The 20,695-nt window shown below is 36.6% G+C and overlaps 1 protein-coding gene across 3 annotated transcripts in view; it reads left to right on the top strand.

Moving 5' to 3' along the window:
• Window positions 1–20,695, top strand: part of LOC110095263 (shaggy-related protein kinase GSK1) — a 37,235-nt gene that overhangs the window by 11,674 nt on the left and 4,866 nt on the right. Inside the window, exons 2-11 of one of the 3 annotated variants that reach the window (XM_028696558.1) lie at window positions 718–837; window positions 3,402–3,488; window positions 3,569–3,628; window positions 3,720–3,973; window positions 4,077–4,151; window positions 4,234–4,290; window positions 9,724–9,864; window positions 9,978–10,028; window positions 10,101–10,196; window positions 15,643–15,726. In XM_028696558.1, the coding sequence (XP_028552391.1) occupies window positions 3,785–3,973; window positions 4,077–4,151; window positions 4,234–4,290; window positions 9,724–9,864; window positions 9,978–10,028; window positions 10,101–10,196; window positions 15,643–15,726 (693 nt within the window). In that variant the 5' untranslated portion in view covers window positions 718–837; window positions 3,402–3,488; window positions 3,569–3,628; window positions 3,720–3,784. Of the gene's footprint in view, window positions 1–717; window positions 838–3,401; window positions 3,489–3,568; window positions 3,629–3,700; window positions 3,974–4,076; window positions 4,152–4,233; window positions 4,291–9,723; window positions 9,865–9,977; window positions 10,029–10,100; window positions 10,197–15,642; window positions 15,727–20,695 lie in introns of all 3 variants that reach the window. The other 2 variants (XM_028696557.1, XM_020820718.2) reach the window with 2 other exon arrangements.

Here is a 20,695-nt window from a genome sequence, read left to right as displayed (position 1 = left end):
AGTCACGACCCTTGCTCTCACCTGCTGCACTAATTGCCACTCACAAACTCTTGACTTTCTTACTATTTTTCCAATCTTTCTTTCTCATTCTACTATCATAATTCTAATTTAAAAATTTATGCTGGTATGCAAGTTTGATAACGTTTATCATATATAAAAGTTTTTTTTTTTCTTAATTTTTATTAAGTATTAATTTGAGGCGTCACTTCAAATACTGAGGCATGAAGCGTTGTGGAATTTGCCTCAAACAAAGACAAACTCAAGCCTTGTTTAGATCATATAGGTGTAAACCTCAAGACGGTTTTCGGACATTCATGACAAGGTGCATCTCGAGGCATGTACATTGAATGCCTTTTTAAACCATGTTGTATTCATACTTCTTTATGAAATTCAATTTGAGACTAAATTTGTTACAACTTGAGAAGAACATTGTCAATGCCGGTGACTTGATTGTATAATTTTTTGAATTAGAGCTATTATTCAGCTATTGTAGATGTGTGGAGAAGCTTGGCAAGCTCACCTTGTACATTGCAATATTAGAATGGCCCATAACGAGCGTGCAACACTACCAGGAAATCTGCCCATGATGAATGATGTTTAGTTTTTGTAGCCATAGGTACCATTTTTCAACTGAATGTGGAACGATGTTATGGTAAGTGTATGTTCGTTGAACAGCTTGTGGAAGTCATTAACATTGTTCAATTTTTTGTATTCAAGTCTCCAGGCTACCTTTGATGAAATGGGGAATGGCTATTCTCATTGTTTTGAAAGGAGCATTGCTCATGAAGTCCAACATGTTGGATTGAGGTGCAGAGGAATTATCGGCAGCAGGCCAAGGTTTGTTGGATTGCTCTTGTTTAACTTTCTAAAGGGTTAATCGAAGCTGAACTTCATGAAGAATGTCTGTAATTTCTACTAGCTTGTCTTAGGCTGTAGTTAGAAGGTCATTTACATTAATAGCAAAATGGGTTTTGTCGGTCATTGATGGGAAATTGGTGAAAGATTGAATCAACGAGAGCACCAAGTTGATATGGTAATCAGTGATTTGCAGCCTACTGACAAGTCCGAATGTGAGAGAATATATAGTCAAAGTGCATATAAGAAGATTAGAAAAAAATTTCATAAAGGAAACATCGAAGAAAATGTGGTAAGAAGAAGAATAGAGAATTAGTCTTGGATTTTTCATTGAATACCTGTATTAGAGGGCCTTTAGCCACTTGTATCCAATCTCCACTGATGATTACAATCCCCATCAATACAATAGGATGATGACAAGTGTCCCAACTTTCCTAACAACCTAAACAACCTCAACAAACAAAATTAAGATTCCTGTCCAAGTTGCTGCAGCAAAGATCAGAAATTATGGGATATGATTTTATTATCCAAGAATCACCTTCACCTTAGCCATCTTCCATATGAAATTCCTGTAGCCATAGTATTTTTCGTCTCTCTATGCATGGTTTGTTAGCTAGGTCTTCTAGCTGTCTTGCTTATTGCTGTTCATTGCAATTCAACCTGTCCTGCTTCTATAGGTTCGTATCACATTCTAGGGGTTTGGGTCACATCTAGCTTCCATTTCCTACTGGCTTCTTTGTCTTTATTGTTTCCTTGTGGTGGGGGATGGGGGTCTTCTTTGAACTTAGAAATGAGTAAACCATCTGAGAAAGCCTTGTTGAAGTTGTCTAGACATGTGGATGCTTAGCACCTTAAATATATCAATTTTTTTTCCTTTGTACGTTCTACAACTATCTGTTAGGCGGGCCCCTCCGGTCCTTACTTACTCTAGGCGGGCCCCACATGGAGTTAATTCAAGGGTTGGAGGGAAAATTTGAATGGAAAGGGGGGAATTTGAATAGAAGGGCTGTTTAGGGATTTTGTATGGGGATGAGAGTTAAAGAGGGGGAAAGGGGGGAATTAGGTCCTCATCTTGAATTTGAATAAAAAGTTTGAGATCTCATTGTGTGCTTGGGCTCTAGGGTTTGCTAGAGACTTGTGGAGAGTTGTTCTTCCTCTCGAATCGAAGGACGTTGTATCTTTCTTTGTTTTCTTGCATCTACTAGTGGAAACCTTGTTTCTTTTCCTTATTTTTCTCTGTTTGGGTGCATTTCCTGCTGCGGAGCTGCTCTAAAACTGCTGGGACAGCAGTTTTGCTCACTGTTTTGGGCTGATTTTGACTAGGGTTGCTTGCGAACTCAAGTGTTACCTTAGGGTTACTTGCGAACTCAAGTATTTCCTATCAAAGTGGTATCAGAGCATTGTCTTGGGACTGTTGGAGGCGGAAATCTGAAAATTTCAGTAATTTTTCTTTCCTCAAGTCGGCAGCAGGCCAAGGTTTGTTGGACTGCTCGTGTTTAACTTTCTAAAGGGTTAATCGAAGCTGAACTTCATGAAGAATGTCTGTAATTTCTACTAGCTTGTCTTAGTCTGTAGTTAGAAGGTCATTTACATTAATAGCAAAATGGGTTTTGTCGGTCATTGATGGGAAATTGGTGAAAGATTGAATCAACGAGAGCACCAAGTTGATATGATAATCAGTGATTTGCAGCCTACTGACAACTCCGAATGTGAGAGAATATATAGACAAAGTGCATATAAGAAGATTAGAAAAAAATTTCATAAAAGAAACATCGAAGAAAATATTGTAAGAAGAAGAATAGAGAATTATTCTTGGATTTTTCATTGAATACCTGTATAAGAGGGCCTTCAGCCACTTGTATCCAATCTCCACTGATGATTACAATCCCCATCAATACAATAGGATGATGACAGTCCCAACTTTCCTAACAACCTAAACAACCTCAACAAACAAAATTAAGATTCCTGTCCAAGTTGCTGCAGCAGAGATCAGATATTATGGGATATGATTTTATTATCCAAGAATCACCTTCACCTTAGCTATCTTCCATATGAAATTCCTGTAGCCATAGTGTTTTTCGTCTCTCTATGCATGGTTTGTTAGCTAGGTCTTCTAGCTGTCTTTCTTATTGCTGTTCATTGCAATTCAACCTGTCCTGCTTCTATAGTTTCGTATCACATTCTAGGGGTTTGGGTCACATCTAGCTTCCATTTCCTACTGGCTTCTTTGTCTTCATTGTTTCCTTGTGGTGGGGGATGGGGGTCTTCTTTGAACTTAGAAATGAGCAAACCATCTGAGAAAGCCTTGTTGAAGTTGTCTAGACATGTGGATGCTTAGCACCTTAAATATATCAATTTTTTTCCTTTGTACGTTCTACAGCTAACTTTGTTTTTTTCTAGTTAGGTTATGTGTTGGATCTTACAGTTTCTCGGAGCATTGTTTCCATGCTTCTTTCTTCTATTTTTCTTTTCCTTTTTTTTTTCTTCCAAACTTGTACTTCCTGCTGCCGTTCAACTGTTTTTTTTGTTTTGGAAACACTTTTCAGGAAGCCTCAGTTGTGGAAGGGAATGGCCCGGTCACTGGACACATCATCTCAACCACGATTGGAGGGAAAAATGGTGAAGCCAAACAGGTAAAGCAAATTTTCTGGTGCAAGTGATTTGCCAAAAATTTGGACACCCTAGTCTTATTAGACACTTAATATCCTGGCAGACTGTCAGTTACATGGCAGAACGTGTTGTTGGAAGTGGATCTTTTGGAATTGTCTTTCAGGTCTGGTCCTAACCCTTCTGAGATATTTTACATAAGCTTAATTTTATTTGAGATCTTACACTGGCTTAACAGGCCAAATGTTTGGAGACAGGGGTGACTGTTGCTATAAAGAAGGTTTTGCAGGACAGAAGATATAAGAATCGTGAACTGCAACTGATGCGGTCCATGGACCACCCAAATGTGGTATCTCTGAAGCATTGCTTCTTTTCCACTACTAACAGAGATGAACTTTTTCTTAACCTGGTTATGGAGTACATTCCTGAATCACTCTACCGTGTTCTGAGGCACTACAGTAATGCGAACCAACGAATGCCAATTATCTATGTGAAGCTTTATATGTATCAGGTATGCAATGTTTCTCGTGTTTCACGATTGTGCTCACATAGACCTCACTTTTAGCTATTCTTGGTTCCTTAAACTCACCTCTCTAAGAGGATTTGTCGTGCAGATATTCTGGGGGCTAGCATACATTCATGCTGTTCCAGGAGTTTGTCATAGAGATGTCAAGCCCCAGAACCTCCTGGTATGCTTGCATGACATTAGATTATTATATGAATTCTACTTGTTATTTCTTGATTTTTTGAACTAATTCGTATATTTTGCAGGTTGATCCTCTTACTCACCAAGTCAAACTTTGTGATTTTGGGAGCGCTAAGGTCTTGGTATGTTATTTGTTCTAAATCATGCCCATTTCCACATTTATCGCTAATGGCTGTATTTTTCAACTATATTTGTGTGGTATAGACTGTATTTGGACAAAATTCAGATTTATAAAGCTCTAGAAGATACGAGAAACCGTTACTTCTTCTATTTTTCAAATGAACTTTGTAAATAGTAATTGTAACTCGCCTATGAATTGTTTTAATCTAGTGGTGGAATGAGTAGTACATAAATGTAATTCACATTCAAATTGATTGCATTAGGCATGATGATGAAACTTAAGGTGAGAAGTCTTTATCTTTTGAGATATATTTTTAAGAGGTAAAATTTTAGTCGATTTAAAATTAATGATGGATAATATGGCTAGTTACATTCAGAAGGTTTTAAAAGTGCAAGGATAATTTAGAAATAGATCATTGATAAGGAGATTTACTTGTCGTATAAAGAGGCACAGAGTTTTATTAGGGCAAATATATTTGCTTTTATAATTTGATATAAATAAGAGGCCATTTAGTTTAAATTTTTTAGAGTTTTGCACATTCAAAATGTTGTGCAAAATAAACTCATTATATTTGAAATATTTTATATTTGAGCTTAAGTATTGTGTTTGAAGTAAAATTAAATTAATGTTAAGGCATTGGTGATGGCGACTAGCAAATGGGCAATCGATGATAGGTAGCAAGTGGTGGTGGTAGTGTGGTAGTTGACAACGAAACTGGTGCGGTGGCCTGGTGCGGTGGCCATACGTGGTTGTAGTTTGGTGGGCGATATCAGAAGGTGGCAAGTGAAAAAGGTGGTAGGCGGTGACAATTGGGGGGGTGGGTGGGGGTGCAATCGAAGGTCAGGGGACCGTAGTTGGTGGCTTTTGATAGGGGTGTCAAAAAATGACCCAACCCTAAAAATCCGTGTTCGAGTTAACTCGTTTAATAATTGGATTGAGTTTAAGTTCAGAATTTGATCCATTTATTAAATGGGTGAGATTCAGGTTTACCCACCAACCTGAAATGACTCGTTTAAATTATTTTTTCTTATTTTTTTTTATTTATTGGTATGGTTGCCTTATTTTTTATTAATTAATTTAAAATCTTTTGTTAATAAGTTATAATTTTTTAAAAATCAAAATTGGTTATCATGTCGAGATTAGGTCATTCGGGTTGCTAGAGGACCAGATTTGGGTTGGTTTCAGGTCTGCATTTTTTACCCTTTTTTTAAAACGGATTCGGTTCGGTTTGACCGGATTCGGGTCAGGTCAATTTTGAGTCGGACCTGAACCCAACCCGTTGATCCATTTTGACACCTCTAGCTCTTGGTGTTTGCGAGAAACGGGGAAAAGCTTGTACCACACAATGTATTTGATATTCGCTTAAATCGGATGAATTGCAAATACAATAAAAGTGAACTAAATGATGAATTTTAAATTTACCATCAAATTACTTTGCATTTTTTTTCATTCAAGCAAACAAGAAAAATTTAGAACCCTTGGATTCCTTTTACTTTGCATTTCTTTTTCAGTAAACCAAAGAACCCCAAGTCTTTTAAGAAAGCTTTAATTTCAGTGAAAATGGCAATAAGTATAGAAAAATATTTATTTTTTATGATTTATGTTATATAGGTATTAAGGAAGGTGAAAGAAAGATATATGAGAAAGCTAATGTAAGAGTTGAAATCTAGTTGGTCAAGTTAGTGATTTGAAAGTGAAGGTAAAATGATCTTGGGGACTCGGGTTTCGTTTAGTACAACTTTCTCATTACTTTGCTTTTCAAATTGCAGCTGTAGTTTTTGTTTGGCTACTTATTTTTTGCTCCTTTCAAGAAATTTATATATTAGGAAGTTTTCTATAGTAACATTAAAATAGTTGCTTTCTCCAAAATAGTTTTGTAACCATTTTTATCAAAAATTGTAGTTGTCCCAAACATACCATTATAGAAATGATGAAAACCTGAAGAAAAAATTAAAAAAATTTGTTCAACTTAAATGAGAATTTTAAGGAAGACTTTTAAGAGAGTATAATGAATATAATTATGAAATATGCTATAGAATAGTACAAGAAAATGAATTAGGTTAGCTCTAAAAAGGTGCTTATAGGAAAAGCTTTATGCCTAAATGAGATTACTTATTAATTTTTGGAGAGTCATGGTACATCTTAGAGTAAATTTGTTAGCAAATTTTTTAATGAAATCTTAAATATGGTGACGGTGCCAAATAATTGTATAATAACATTTTAGCACTTCTATTTAAGAATAAATGAGCTTTCTAGAGTTCTAGTATTGTGGGGGAATAAACTTATGTGTTTTGTAGTGAAGTTATGGGAAAATAAAACACAGGCTTATGATTATTATGTTAGTATTAGAGAATAAATTTTTTTATGCTAAAAATCTATTATGAAGGTGATTTTTTTTTGCGAAGCCAAAAATGAAAAAGTAAAGAATTTTCACATTTTCTAATTAAGCTTCTGAAGGCATATAATTGAGTACTAATAGAATTGATTTAGTTTACATTAAGAAAAATAGTGTGCATTTAAGATATGATGAAATTATCAAGGATACATGTGATACATTTTTGACTAATATTAGTACTCTTGTGGAGTGATCAAAATATTTCTAATTAGTATGAGCTTACGTTAAGGCGTGGCATTATTCTTTCTTTTTTTATTGGCTTTATTGATGCTTCTGAAAAATATTCAAGGTGATGGATCTTATATATATACAATTTAATGATGAAATAAGAGTATGTGAAACCTCTTCTGAAGCAAGTACAATGTTAAAAAATGGATTGTTAGAATAAAGAACATGTTTATCCAAACTATTTGGGATCAGTGTTATGGATCCTCATTTTTTGCTCTTGTTGAGTGCTGTTTGAGGTCTTAAACGTATTGTTCATAAATAATTTTTAATAACTTTTATTCATATAATTTTAGGTCTACAACTTTCAAATTCCTTGACATTAATTTCATCAACTCGTTTAATGAGCATTTTTAACTATTCATGTTACATGACAAACATATAAATCTATGTTTTGCCACTTTATCTTCAATACATGTCACTCAAAACTTTCCTTTAATATAATTGTTCCTTAATTTATCCATTTTAGTTTTGCCACAAAACTATTTTTACATCCTTATTTTTGTCGCACTCAACTTTGATATTAAATATTTTGACACATCATTAATAACATTATATATTTGATGCAAGCATTTCTATCTTTAAAGCACACGCTAAATTAATTCTTGTCATACTCGATCATATGCCTTCTTAAGATCAATAAAAAATCATTTGAATAATTTTTTTACTCTATATAATTTTCTTTATATTATATATAAGTAAAGTTGAGAGTTGTGTTAGGTAGTCGACAACCATCATAAAAGTTGTCGAATAATCATGATATGAATCCTTCAATATAATATGTTATACCATCGAAAAGCTGTTGGATTTGATGATATTTTAATAGAGGTGTGGATATGCTTAGGAGATGTATAATTCTTTTTACTTATGAAATTTTTAAATATTATTTTAAGGACTAAAAAGATGTCAGATGAGTAAAGGATGACCGTGTTGATTTCCATTTTTAAGAATAAAAGTGATGCACAAGATTTTGCAAATTATAGATGAATTAAGTTAATGTTTCATACTTCAAAACTATGGCAGAGAGTTATGGAGCATAGGTTACGACGTGGCACTAATGTTTCTCAAAATCAATTTGGATTCAAGCCGGGTACGTCTACTATGGAAGCTATACATTTATTGAGAGGCTTGATGGAGAAGTATAGAGAGAATAAAGAGGATCTACATATGATATTTATTGATTTAGAGAAATTATATGATAAATTTACAAGAAAAGTGCTATGGAGAGTTAAAAAAAAGGTTAATAATACTTATATCAAGTTATTAAAAGGATATGTATGCAGGAGCTGTCACTTGTGTTCAAACACAAGGTGGTTTGACCAAGCATTTTCCTATTTCAATTGTATTGCATTAAGGATCCGCCTTAAGCCCATATCTTTTTTGCTTTAGTCATGGATGTTCTCACTAGACATTTGCAAGGGCTTATACCCTGGTGTATGATTTGTGTTGATGATATTTTTCTTGTTGATTAGGCTAGAGAGGGAGTTGAAAGTATACTTGAATTATGGATGTCAACCTTTGAATTTAAAGTTTTTCGTTTGAGTAGATCTAAAACCAAATATTTGGAGTGTAATTCTAGTGGTAATAGATCTAGTGGAGTGATTGTGACTTTGGGCGATCAAGTCATTAATAAGAGTATATGTTTTAGATATCTTGGGTCTATGGTTCAGAGTGATGGTGAAATTGATGATGATATTATTAGTAGAATTCAAGTTGGATGGTTGAAGTGGATGAATGCATCGGGCTTGTTGTGTGATAGAAAATGTCCCTTTAAACTTAAGGACATGATGCTTTATAGTGCAGAATGTTTGCCATTAAAAGATAAGCATAATGCTAAGTGTTTCAGAGATGAGGATGCTCATGTGGATGAGTGAATTTACTCTTAGAAACAGGATACAAAAGAAGCATATATGTGAAAAGGTTGGAGTAGCTCCAATTGAAGATAAGATTAGAAAGAGTTCCCTTAGATGATTTGAGTATTGAGTGTAATTTTAGTAATAATAGATCTAGTGGGGGGATTGTGACTTTGGGCGATCAAGTCATTAGTAGGAGTTTATTGTTCAGAGTGATGGTGAAATAGATGGGGATATTTTTAGTAGAATTCAAGTAGGATGGTTGAAGTGGAGGAATGCATCGTGCTTGTTGTGTGATAGAAAATTTCCTCAAACTTAAGAGAAAATTCAATAAGATGGTAGTGAGACCTGCAATGTTTTATGGTGCAAAAGGTTGGCCATTAAAAGAAAAGCATAATATTAAGTTAAGTGTTGTAGAGAAGAGGATGCTCAGGTGGATGAGTGGCTTTACTCTTAGAGACATGATACGAAATGAGCATACATGTGAAAAGGTTGGAGTAGCTTTAGTGGAATATAAGATTAGAGAGAGTTGCCTTAGATGGTTTGGGCGGCCTTCGGTTGACTTGGTTAGGAAAGTAGATGTTTTAGATTTGACTTATGTTAACAAAGGTAGAGATAGACCTAAAAAAACTTGGTTAGAAAATATTAGAAATGACCTTTCTTTATTAGATATAGATGAAAATTTGACTCTTAATAGGACACATTAGAGAAAAAAGATTCATTTAGTCGACCCTACAGTGGGATAAAGACTTGTTGTTGTTGTTGTAAGAAAACTTATTCCTTGTTCGAGTTCCTTCAAATTTGTTACTTGCCAGATCAATCTCTGTGTAGCAAAAATTTTTCACTTGTCAGACAATCTTCTTATTATTTTCCATTGATAATAAATATTTGGTTAATTTTTAACCAATGGTCAACTTTATTTTTGGAGTTTCTCTTCCTCATGTTTCGATTGATCTCTCAGGTAAAGGGAGAAGCAAACATATCTTACATCTGCTCTAGATATTACCGAGCTCCTGAGCTCATATTTGGTGCGACAGAGTACGCTACATCAATTGATATATGGTCAGCAGGATGTGTTCTTGCTGAGTTGTTACTTGGTCAGGTATTCACTAAATTGTAGAATCGTGTAATATTTTGTTTAAAGTATTTTTTTGTTTAAGTTTGGTATCCTGATTAAACTTCCTTCCATTTTTAATGCTTTCTTTTGGTCTTCAGCCACTGTTTCCTGGTGAAAGTGCTGTGGATCAACTGGTTGAGATAATAAAGGTTTGTTGTTAGATTCATTTTTTTCCTATATTTGATTGGTTGTTGATCTCAGATGTAGCTATCTCTTTTTAGGTTCTTGGCACCCCTACTCGAGAAGAAATTCGTTGCATGAATCCCAGCTACACCGAATTCCGATTTCCTCAAATAAAAGCTCATCCATGGCATAAGGCAAGGACTCACGTATTTTATTCTTTGGTAATTCAGTCTGGTTATTTCCATCAACGACCATAACCTCCACTGATTTTATGCTCTTTTGTTACGAAGAAACAATGATAGCTTTCAATATAACTTTTTCTAAGCAAGAAGCTAATATAATCCTGATGGACTAATGCTTTGGGAACTAGGAACAGCAACAGATTAGAACCACGTTTTGTTGTTTTCCACTAACAATTTGCAGATGCCATGATAGAAATTTATTTCTTGCTGCAAGTGGTTTACCTGAATTTTAAGCGAGGACTCTAGGCTTCAACTTATCCTAACACCAACTGCAATCTAATTTAGAACAATACAAAAAGTCATATTACCTTAATGATGGAGGATTCATCTAGCCAATTCGCGTTGGAATGGGAGGGATAAGATCATTGGTGATAATACCATAGGCAAAGGCAATGAGTTTCACAAACATGGAACTTGTGGGCTCCGAAAATTCGGCCTCGGCCTCCACTCGCTTTTCTTATTCGGCGAGGGAGTTTTAACGAACTAAGTTCCGAGGTAAATTTTGGAAGGCAGATGGGTTTGTAGATAAGACACTACCCAGAGATTTCGCCCTCATTTTGTGAGGACTTTATGATCTGAGTTCTGATTTGTGTTATCTGGCATTTTAGTCAAGCTGAAGTCAATAGCATATGGATTTTGAAAATTTGGAATTTCTGGGTTGAAATGGTGGATATTAATTAGAAATTTCAACCATACTTCGCCCTTAAAGCGGATGGTGGGGGAATGGGATGATGGACGCGGTCAATCCCTATTGGTTACGTCGTTCCGGGCATGTTTGGATTCCTGGCGCTAGTCAGCGGAGGCTGTCGACCCAACCTGACATGAAGGTCTCTTGTCGGCAGCCATGGGTTGCTTTCGTCCAAGGATCTTGTAGACGTGGGTTGAATGTGTTGTACTAAGGCGGCAAATTGAATCCACCTTAGCTACAGAGGGCTTTGTGCTACCACCTCGATCATATCCTAATTGACTTCATTATCTCAAAGATTTGATGCCAAAAGGAACGTATTTGGTGCTGGCCATAACCGTATTTCGGTGCGTGCCATTTTGGCGCAAAAAACCAACTCCGGTTCAGAGGCCCCGGCAAATCATAACCGTTTATCCTGCCAGTGCATTGGCGGCAAAACCCGATCGGTCAGAGGACACGTCCGCGTCCTTAATTGGCGGAGTTGTTTAGGATTGAATCTAGTGATAGTTTTCGGACGAGGCATTTGGCTTTTGTGAGCAAAACGTAAATTTTATTTGTCCACCCGGGCAAACGTTGCGGAATAGCGTAGGCTGTTATTTTGCTTTAGTGGGACTTTGACGAATTATTTCAATTTTAAAATTTTGAATTTTTGATTTTGACTTTTGGTGGCATGAAAGTTTTGAATTTAACCCCCGTTGAGATTTTCGGTCAATCATGGCTATCGTTTGGTGTTTGGGTCCATTTCCGTTTGTTGATTGACCTTGTAATCTCTTGTACCGACTATCGCAGAGGATGGGTTTTCTGGCTGTTGAGCCTTGGTGAGTGGAATTCTGTGATTATCAGGCTTTGAGGCCTTTATGAATGTATTAATAATATAATATCCGCGTCCTCCACCAACCGGCATATTTATTTGATGGTTGAACCTGTCGACTTCTATTGATCCGCTAAGAAGGATCGATTCGGACTTGAATTCACTTGGTTGACCCGCGCAGCATCCTCTAGGCGTTCACGTTGTTACCCATAACTCCGCTCGCGGGGCCCATGCGGGTTAAGATTATATTATTCTCCTTTAGTGTCTATAGTTATACAGTCATGTAGTGCGGGGGAATTTGATATATGTTAGTTGTGAAGTATTGTCTATTTAATGCAATACTACTCTTTTTTCACTTAAGAGCTTGTACACGTCTTTCTGTCGCGCTTTAGTCGTAGTATTGTGCGATTCCTGGGTGTGGCACGTAAGCAGCTTTGATAGGTTATTCGTGTGCTTTGTTACAGGTAGACTTGTCGCCGCCTTTTTTTTTTTTTTTTTTTTTTTTTTGGGCTTTTTTTTTTTTCTTTTTTTTTTTTTTTTTTTTTTTTTTTGTTTTTTTTTTTTTTGTCCGCCCCCTGCACTTATTTGTTGCTTTTGGTAGGCGGTCATCGTGCTATAATGTCTGCTTCTCTAGGTTCTTAGATTTGTTGTCGGTCTTTTGATATTTGCGTTTGTTGATCATATGTGGTGTAACGACTGATCTTCTTTCTGAGGAGTCGTAGGGTCGACCTTCTCTAATTACTTTTCTCTTTGCTTATAGCGAATCAATGTATCCTTTCTACACTTGTTGATTATGACTGCAGCTGTTGAATTTATTATCTACTGTGATATCTCATCATACGAATAGTTGTTGCTGCCACACCAGTCCGCCATTTCCGTTGTGAGACGTATTTTGCGTGCATATCACTATTGACTTGGTCTCGTATATTCGTCTTGCTCCTAATTTTATGTGTCTGTGTGACTGATTGTGCCCCATTACGTGTCTAACCTTCTGTGACTATTAGGGTTTGGTGTGTTTGTCTTTTGCCTTTTCTAATTTCTTCTAGCACTTATTTGTATAGCTTCTTTAGACATATAGGTTTTTTATCAGTGCTTGCGTGGATTGCCGAACTTGTTGTTTGTCTAGGCTCTTATTCACATAAGCTCTGCTTTCATTGTATAATAACTCTTATAGTAAGTTGTTTGGCGGTCCTCTCAGCTATTTTTTATTGGTGCTTTGAGTATATTCTTCGTTCGTGTTCAAGTTCGAACTTGGATAAAGGCTGATGTTGTGGTTTGTTGTTGGTCAGTTCAAACTTGGATTGGTCTCACTTAAATCTGTTCAAATTGATTTTCAATTCCTTTCGATCACCTTCAACTCGGTCTTTAGTTCGTTTATGTCAGCATGTTCAAGATTGATAAGTTTCTTTTATTGGTAAGTCAAGCTGTATGTTCTCGTCTGTTGTAATAGTTGTTCAGGTGTCCATCAATGTTCTTTTATTTTCCGTGTTCAAGTTCTTATGTTTCTTTGTTGATCTCCTAAGTTTGATTCACTTGGGTAGTCTATGGGTGTTGTTGTTCCGCTCAAATTCAGTTCACTTTTTTTTAAGTCCTCATATTTTCAATAGAATATTCGCATCACTCTGGGTGTCCCTACTAGGGGCTGCTCAGTGTGTAAGGCTTCGCCTGCTCAAGAAAGGCGTCGGTAGGTGTCGTGGTGACCGCTGTGGGCAGCCGTTTACCCCGCTCGTAGAAAACGGTCCGGGGTCTTTTGAGCGCGATTTTAATAATTACTATTTCTCCGCCTAAGCGAGTGACGGTACTTAATTAAAAATTTTTTTTACATATACACATTCCCCCTGCAGAAAAGCAGTCACGGTCTGATTTTTTGCATACGAATTTGCCGCTCTGCTCATAGTGCGTTACGGGTACTTAATGTGTTTCCTCGCCGTAAAAGCGGTCACGAGTCTTTTCTGCAATCAAAAAGTGAATATAATTTTTACCTTGGACTGCGTGCGCAGTATGTCGAGGCCGCACTGACGGCTGTGTATGACCGATCGTTACGGAACCTGCGACTGCACAATCTTCATTTTTCTTTCATTTCTAATTATTGTCTATAAAAAATTAGTCATTTACAGCTATTTATCTTTTATTAAAAACTACAATGTAGGAGAGAGCAAAAGTATAAGGCATAGAGCCGTTCTCTTCTCTATGAAGCGAAAGCAAGGGAAAGAAGAGGGAAAGAAAGGATTTTTGGGTATATTCTCTTAGTGGAATAGGTCTGAGAAGCGTGTAGAGACAATTGGTGAGACGTGAGGTTAGCAGAGAGCAAACATACCTGCTTTCTCTCAATTTTTTAGAGAGAGACAAGAGGAGATAGGAAATATCTCCTTTGCTAGAGAGAGAAGAGAGGAGGAAAAGAATGGATCTTAGAAAGGGAATTGTGATTAGAATGGTTATTAGGAGGTGCAAAGAGAAGATGAGAAGGAGAGATTTAGAGAGCAGCAAAATCACTCTTCTCAATTGCGGTAGTAGAGAGAGGTGCAAATTAGGTTTTTCTCCCTCTAGGGAAGTGAATTGGTATGATATGCGTGGAGAGGGAAGATTGTTTGGGGGTGGAGATGAATAGCCATTAATGAGAAGATGGCATTTCTTAGAAGAGAGAACACAATTTTCTCATCTTAGAGTTAGAGAGAGAAAATGAGGACGTAAACTTTTTACTTGATTAGGAGGGGATGCTAGAAGAGTAGGAAAGTGATCTTATTTGTGAAGTGAATGTATGCTGTTTGTGTAGGTGGAAGGCAGACGAAAAACAAAATTAGGATTAGGCTTTGGTGCTAGGTGGAGAAAGAGAAGTTTGGCGGCACGGATGAAGGAGATGAGGAGAGCGAAGAGAGAAGAGAGGGGATAGAGAAAACGGAAGAAAATGCGTGAGACCTTGGAGAGAAGATGAGCGGAGTCGAAAAATGAAGAGAGAAAGAAGAGGAAGGAAAGCAAGAAAAAGAAGAAAGAAGTTGAAGAAATCATGAGAGAGAAGGAGAAAGGAGAAGCGAGAAGAAAGGAGGAAGAAATTTACCCTGGAAGCATAATGAAGAGGAGGAGGCGGCGGTTTGCGAGAGGCTGGAATCGCAAGAGAGGAAGAGAGTGGGGCGGCCCTGTGCGTGGTAGTTTTGAGCGTGAAAAGGAGGAGGGGTCGGCTTGGCAGCAGTTAATGCTATCTGGCATTTCATATGATCGACTTAAGCCCGCTCACTGGAAATAAATTTAGCTCTTCGTAGATTATAACTATCACCTAAGTTGTCGACTAGACTTTAGTGTATGGGGAGTGAGGGTTATGTGAGGGGTGTTTAGGCTATTTTTTGTTTTTATTAAAGAAAGTTCATTTTTTATTACAAGGCTTCCTCTCTTTCAACCTTTAATTGATGATCAAAATAAAATAAATTTAATTTTGATCGTGTTGGTCTGTCGGCTAGAAAGTGTCGTTCATCGGCGCCATATTGTATTTTTTTAATCTTGCATCGAGTTGGTCGTCGCGTCGTCGCTCGCACAAGTCGTCGTCTCGATTCGCGCGCCCAAAATTTAATTTTTCGCCGACCGGCGACCCCCACCAATATGGGTGTCAATCTTAGCTGTTTCCGTTGCTCCGGACGCATCGGCGCTGTACGTTTCGCGAACGGAGGTCGTTTCGGCGATTTTGGGTTTTCGGTCGACACGCGTCGGGTGAGTTTTTGCGCAATTTCGAGCTCTTTCTCTTTTAAAACCCACCTTGCGCGATCGACTCGACCCCGACACTAGTATGAGGGTCAACAGAACTTTATTCATTTTTGTGGATTTTGTTTTTTCATAGGAGTTTCCTGATAAACATATCCATGATTCTAAATTCTTTTTGTATTAGCAAAATCTTATTTCAGAAATATTTTTAGGTTTTCCATAAGCGAATGCCTCCCGAAGCTATAGATCTGGCATCAAGGCTTCTTCAGTACTCTCCAAGTCTTCGGTGCACTGCTGTGAGTAACCTAAACTATCATTCATTTTTAATTATAACATATAACTAGAAATTTGTTTTTTTATTTTTATTTTTTGAAGAATAGGAATTTGTTTTTATGACTTGAATAATTTTCCAATAAATGGAGGCAGACATACCAGCTAATATTTATGGTTATTTTCCCGGACCAGAAATCTAATTATCTTATATTTATTTACTTTTCACTCTTTATGCATTGCCTGCTCATGTTGTTAATTCATTAGTAGCTAATTTTAGTTGAGTTCAGCAGAATTAATTATTTCATGCCGGGTTAAATGCTGCTAGTTTTTGTTTGTTTGTTTCTGGTCTTCAAGTCCTTCAGATGTTCACGTGCCGCTTATATTTAATGTTTTCCATGCCTTATTAATGATACAGGATGAAGGAAGCTAAACTATCCTACCAACTATGCATGAAGAAGTTTTTCACAATTTATTCAAAGAGAGTTGCAAAAAAATTATGAGTTTCTTAGCGTATGACAAAACACTAAGGAACTTCAGAATGGTTTAGAGAGAAGACATGCTTTAAAGTTCGTTCATTACATATCACAGCAAGATTTAAGAACATTTGAAATTCCAAAGATAATTACTAACATGCAAAGAAGACATTAGATTCAGAATATGTGAACAATTTAACCGCCACCTAGGCTCAGAGAACTAGCACTATTTTTTAAGACAACGATAACAAAAAAGGGAGACAGAGGGTTGAGAAGCAAGTAAATTTCAACAAGAAGAATCATCTTCATAAAAATCTTTCATGATTTTGATCCTCAAGGCACAAGTCCTCTTGAGTAAAAGTTCAAAATAGTCTGTCAGCCAGCGGCGGAGCTACAATGGGGGCTCTGGTGGCATGTGCCACCACTGGACTGAATTTTTTTTTAGTTCATGTTAAATTATGGTATTTTTATTTGCATAAAAAAATGTGATACATACTTGTAGATAAACCGCCCGGTTGCCCAAGTCCTGTCTCTTCCCATTCTCCACTCTCCACTCTCCACTCTCCATTGTCCACTCTCATTTCCTTCTTTTTTACTATCCATCTTCTCCATTATTATCTTCTGCGGCAATCCACCATCCTCCACTTGTCACACGCTTGCTCTCTCTCTCTCTCTCTCTCTCTCTCTCTCTCTCTCTCTCTTCTTTACATTAGCTTTACACGGATCGGGAAGAGAAGGGTTGAAGAAGTTAAATGACTAGAATGCCCTTCATATTTAAAATGGACAAGACATGTTAAAATGAACTTGTTGCTGCCATAAAAATAGGATACGCAAATGAATAGTTGGCATAAATATTAAATACATATATTATCTTTCGAAAAGTTTTAAAGCGTTTTGTTAATATTATCAAATGGATGCTGTGTTGCTTTCTTTTTTTTTAATTAAACTATCATTAAATCCAACAAAAATAAATGAGAAATTATAGTGCAAATTTTTTATATATGATATAAATTAGCAATCAATAATTTTTTTTAAAATATGTTGAGTTAGAAAAATCTTAATTTTTTATCATTAAAAATTAATACGTATACATAGATAAAGAAAAAATATACATATATTAGAAATTTTATATTTCATAAAATTAGCAGCTAAATATTTAAAATGAAATAAGATAATTATAATTTATGTGTAACAACTAAATTATAGAATTTTAAATTTTATTAAAAACAAATATTAAGATTCTTAAAAGATAAAAGCATTATTTTACTATAGACTGTTATATAGAAAGATAAAAAAGCTACAAAAAATTAGGAGTATATTGAAATTGATCAATTTGTGCCTCCACTGATGAAATTTTTTGGCTCTCCCTCTGATGTTAGCTATCAATAAATGTTCAATTTAGTTTCAAAGTTTTGCAATTCCCTATTTTTGTCCCTTGACTATTAGAAATTGAGCCGATTTGATTCTTGACCGTTTAAATTAACGGAGACCCGGAGAGATTTGTTTCTTGGGGGCATTTAAGCAAATGACAATAATGCCCTTGACACAAATGATCCATAAGACTTATTTTGATTCAACAACTGAAAATAAGCATAAATCTCCTCCATCATGTAAATAATTCATGCATATAGAGGGTCATAAATAGATCAAGTTTAGACTTGAGGCTCAACACTACGACAACGATAGGAGTATATTAAAATTGATCAATTTGTGCCTACATTGATGAAAATTTCTAGCTCTCTCCCTGCTGTCAGCTATCAATAAATGTTCAATTTAGTTTCAAAGTTTTGCAATATTCTTTTTTTGTCTCTTGACTATTAGAAATTGAGCCGATTTGATTTTTGACCGTTTAAATTAACGGAGAGAACCGGAGAGGTTTGTTTCTTTGGGGGCATTTAAGTAAAACACATACTTGATGCTTCCCGCTATACGCCCTACTTCGTGCTATTTGCTTTGCTTCTCGTTATACGCCATGCATGCATTATGTTAGACACCTGGAGACCTTTTTGTGAGGGAGATGACGTGAGCGATGTAACTGACGCAACTGAGGTTGGCTACACAAGCGAGCAGGCTGGGCGAGATGCAGGCGGCATGCTTCGACGCGAGTGAGACAGGCCACAAATGGAGCTAGGTTTGTTGTTTCTCTTGACCTCAATTTTCTACGTATGTTCTTCATTGAATCTCATACATCCTAAGTTATGTATTGTGTAATGAAAGCAGATCATAAGTAGTTGGGTATGCCTAATGATGAGGATGAGTATTATGAATATGAGGAGTGTCTAAAGAGATAGAATGCAAGTAAGAAAGTTGAAAATGAATAAGATATAAAGTATATTTAATTACTTGTAATTGAGAGACTAGCCCCATTAACCGAATATACTCTTCTGGTGTTGATAAAATAGGGCCAAGTAAGCAATTGTATCTCAACATCCACCTAAAATACCTAAAATACCCCTCCTATTTAACTTTTGGAGTTAACTTTAATTCCTTTGGGCTCAGGACTAAATTGGCTCAATTTTCAATGGTCATGGGGCTAAAATGGGGTAATGCGAAACTTTGGGACTAAATTGGACATTTATTGATAGTCGGGATATTATTTTGAGCTTTTACTTAGTCCTCTTTATAAATTAAGACAAACACAAGCACAAGTGGAACACCAATATTTTTCTTTCATTCAAAACCTGATCCAAAGGTACAGAACAGACACCTACTTATTAGTTTAAGAAAGGGAATACCAACCAACACAAATCAAATGCGAGGGAGAGGAAGCGGTGGCTGCTATGTAAAGGAGGTAAAGAAAAAATGGAGAAAAATTATGGTTTAGTTAAAAAGATGGAGCCAAAGAGATGGTGGCGAAAGTAATAAACCATAAATGTATGAAATTTTCCTAAGGAGGGGAGACGGTGGACGACCAAGCTTAGAAAAAGTGGGAAAAGGGAGGAGGGAATTGACACACAACTTACTGATGAATTTATTACAAATGACAATAAGACCCATGACACAAATGATCCATATAGACTTTTTTTGATTCAACAACTGAAAATAAGCATAAATCCCCTCCATGATGTAAATAATTGATGCATAAAGAGGGTCCTAGATAGGAATTTTTATTGCCTCAAGTTACCTGACGTAGAGATACATCAGGTAGCCTATAATATATCGCCACGTGCTCTTACTCTTTACCGCGCGGCCCAACGACCCAACCCGGAACGATATTTGCTCGATATTTGCTCGGTATTGCTAGGTACTACTCGGTATTTGCTCGGTATTGCTAGGTACTACTCGGTATTTGCTCGGTATTTGCTCGGTACTACTGGCCATCGTAGGTACTACTCGCCTTCGCCTTCGCCTTCGGCAAAGGTAGATCGCAATCTCCATTTACATCCGCCGCAGAGGCATGGGCGACGGGTGCGTCCACTTTGGCATCCAGAACGTAAATCCTCTCGAAAGCGTCTTCTCCTGTGAGAGGCTCTGACAAAGTCGAAAACCATCGGAAACCTACGATGGTGGAGGGGATGACCGAGAAGAGGCTTCCGTTTGGAGAGAATTCGTACGAGCACGAAGTGCGATCTCCGAAGGACAGGAAGACCTTAAATGGTCGGCGTTCAGGCGGACAGCAAAGGGAGTGATTTTGATAGAACCTGGAAGCCCCAGTGAAACCTTTTAATATGCGACGGAGAAGTCTCGCATTGGAGACCGCCATGAGAGTCTAGTGAGAGCTGAAAAACAGCCGCGCAAAAAAGTTGCCTTGAGACTACGCAGCTTCTCCGCGATCTGGTTCAATACCGAGCAAATACCGAGTAATACCTAGCAATACCGAGAAAATACCGAGTAATACCTAGCAATACCGAGCAATACGCGAACATAGTAATCCCGGATTCGTTCCGGGTTGGGTCGTCGGGCCGCGCGGTAAAGAGTAAGAGCACGTGGCGATATATTATAGGCTACCTGATGTATCTCTACGTCAGGTAACCTGAGGCAATAAAAATTCCCTAGATAGATCAAGTTTAGACTCGAGGCTCAACACTACGACAACGATGGTGATTCTAATCATGATACACCACACAATTGACCTGCTGTTCTTTTATTTTGGCATTTATCATTTGAAATACTTCTGTTCTTATCTGTCTTATTTTTATTTTATTTTTGTATTTTATGTATTCTTTTGTTATTGCTTATTTAGTCAATATGCTGATGATCTTAGATATATTTTTATAAAAACTATTCAATTTATTGTATTGATAAATTTTAGCCATTATGTTTATGAGTTTGCTAAACTAAATGTAAAATGGCTAAATCATGTAAATCTGTAGACATATTTCTAAGATTTACTTTTCGAATTTGTTTGTTAGGCCCAATGTTAAATTGAAACTATAGCTTGCAAGTAATGGTTGAAGTTATAGTTGATCTTGACCTTGTGGAAATTTTTTTCCCCAACTTTCACCATATAGAAGCTTTTGATATTTTGGATTTGGGCTTTTCATCCCTTGCATTATTTTTAACTTCTGAGATGGGACGT

Source organism: Dendrobium catenatum, unplaced genomic scaffold (genome assembly GCF_001605985.2).
Source record: "Dendrobium catenatum unplaced genomic scaffold, ASM160598v2 fragScaff_scaffold_768, whole genome shotgun sequence".
NCBI lineage: Eukaryota > Viridiplantae > Streptophyta > Magnoliopsida > Asparagales > Orchidaceae > Dendrobium > Dendrobium catenatum.
Note: the sequence above shows the minus strand (reverse complement) of the source record. Positions and strands in the feature narration are given on the sequence as shown.